At 39.0% G+C, this 2,500-nt stretch overlaps 1 protein-coding gene across 1 annotated transcript in view; it reads right to left on the reverse strand.

Moving 5' to 3' along the window:
* The window catches only part of LOC133548262 (sarcolemmal membrane-associated protein-like), a 60,549-nt gene that overhangs the window by 17,625 nt on the left and 40,424 nt on the right, over positions 1-2,500 (reverse strand). The window contains exon 17 of the mRNA XM_061893579.1: positions 1,651-1,725. Coding sequence (XP_061749563.1) covers positions 1,651-1,725 — 75 coding nt within the window. The remainder of the gene's footprint in view (positions 1-1,650; positions 1,726-2,500) is intronic.

The following is a 2,500-nucleotide window of genomic DNA, read 5'->3' on the forward strand; positions in this document are numbered from 1 at the left end:
ATAAATTTGAATGTGATGTAAGGCTACCATCATGAAAAGCACATTTAATACAAAAACGTTCTTATGGTCTTACTTATAAATGAAGTCCATGCGCAGTTCCTTCTGATCAAAAGCATCGATAACTTGTTTATAGAAGTCTTCCTTATCTTTCTTCAGTTTTAAAAGTCTCTCTGTCTTGATGGAGATCTTCCTTTATTACCTCCTGCTTTGATTGAAAGTCCAGTTTAGAAAACTGTTTTATTTTAGATATGTAATCCTCCATGTTAAAAGTGCAAGCGAGAGGAAAAAATAAACGATGGCTGCTCACTCTTGCTGCTTGTTGTCACTTCTTCTGCAGCCGAGTAGTCGCAAGAAGGATCACTAGCGCCCTCTACCACCAGGAGGTGGGAGTCATTTAATGACTCATATTTGACACACGCAGCTGCGGTATATTAATAAAACACAGCGGCTTGCTGTTATTTTTAGAATATACAATAGCTTGGACCTTAAATCCTACTGAATAGCTCTTAATCTTCTTCCCTTTATGCGATTTCAAATGATTGAAATCAGCCACCTCCATTTTGAAAATGATGACAGGTGAAGTGTCACTCGTGACGTGACGAGTTTGACCCGGCGGAAATTCTGGGCATATGCCAATTATTTGGCGAAACGAGTTTGACCCGGCGTTAATCCTGAGATGCCGGTAATGCTAAGCATGCGCTAATTATTTGGCGAAACGAGTTTGACCCGGCAGTAATTCTAGGCAGGCGCATACTATATACCCGGCGGCAATTCAAGGAAATACGCTAAATAGACTCGCTCATCGGCAGCTCGCTTTATAATCCGGTGCGCCATATAATCCGAAAAATACGGGTAACATGGACCACAAGTACATTTTTTAAATGTAGAAAAAAAATCATAATAAGACCACTTTAAGCGCAAAAATGATGACTAAAATGGCAAAGCTGTATTTTTATGTGCAATTTAAGAAACATATATTGTTATAAATGTATAATTTTATTTTAGCACTGCATAGTTGCATGTACATTTATTTTTCATCAGTCCCTTCTTTTGCAGTTTGATTAGTATTTGTTTTTCTAATCAGACTGACTTAAGCCTCGATAATAATCTTGACAAGGTTTAAAATGTAAGCAGGTTAGATATTAACCTAACTTAGATATTAACTAATTCCGTGTCAATATTTGAGTGGGCCCCAGGCCCCTCTGTAGTGGAAAAATCGGGCCCATTAGTTAAAAAAAAAAAGAAAAATACCCTGCCTTTTTGTTAAAAAGCAGCAAGACACACAATGTGACATCCCTTGTCACCAAAGTTAAGCAACCTGTCGATTGTTTGTTTTACAATACTTAACTTCTTTTTACACTTGTGAGAAGACTGTTAAATGAAACGTGACACAAATCACATCACACGCTCGTCAATAAAGACTGTGCGTTGTATTGTTGAACTGTTAATAATTAATGTATTTGTACACTTATGACAACTAGTTATTAAAGGCGTGTGATGGAAACTGCCAATTATATTATATAGGGAAAACTAGTGTACACATTGGAGTTATTCACGGTCCCAGAGTGGATTGTGTTTGACTTTTCAGGTTTTGTTGTGTGCGTGTGTGTGCATGTGTGTGCGCATGTGTGTGTGTGTGTTGGTACTAACTCTGCAGGTACTGAATCTGTTTGGTTGACTCCTCGGTCTGCTGAGAGTTATTCCTCCTCTCCTCCTCCAGCAAAGCTGCAAATATACAGGTTGACATCCATCATCTTTATCATGCAAAGCAGCAACTTCACAAATGAATCATCAATATCAGTTTGTCCACATGCACGTTCAGAGACGACCACAGTGTATCCCACCAGACCTCCTCTGGACCTCTTACGCCATCTGACACACAAGTAATTCATGTATAGATAGATAGATAGATAGATAGATAGTACTTTATTGATTCCTTCAGGTGAGTTCCTTCAGGAAAATTAAAATTCCAGCAGCAGTGTACAGAGTTGAGATCAATTTAAAAAAGAGTAAAAAGTAAATAATGGGGGTTTAAAGGGAAACAAAATAGAGAAATATTACAAAAAGAATAAAAACAATGGGAATAACAATATAATAGTAAAATAAGAATATAACAAGACAAAGTAGGCAGTAGTGACCATGTTATGAAAACGTATTGCACTGTTAATGTTTTGAATCCCCTGTCATCCTATTACCCCCCGCCCCCCGTCCCAGAGAGGAGTTGTACAGTCTAATGGCGTGTGGGACAAAGGAGTTCTTGAGTCTATTAGTCCTGCACTTGGGATGAAGCAGTCTAGAACTGAACAGGCTCCTCTGGCTACTGATAACGCTATGCAGAGGGTGACTGGCATCATCCAGGATGCTCACTAGTTTGTCAACAGTCCTCCTCTCTGCCACGGTCACCAGTGAAGAGGACTGTTGACAAACTAGTAAGCATAAGTATGAACCATACTGAAAGATTCTGGCTCTTGGGCAAATGGAATTGAGGTCTCCTGATGTC

Source organism: Nerophis ophidion, linkage group LG02 (assembly GCF_033978795.1).
Source record: "Nerophis ophidion isolate RoL-2023_Sa linkage group LG02, RoL_Noph_v1.0, whole genome shotgun sequence".
NCBI classification, from domain to species: Eukaryota; Metazoa; Chordata; class Actinopteri; order Syngnathiformes; family Syngnathidae; genus Nerophis; species Nerophis ophidion.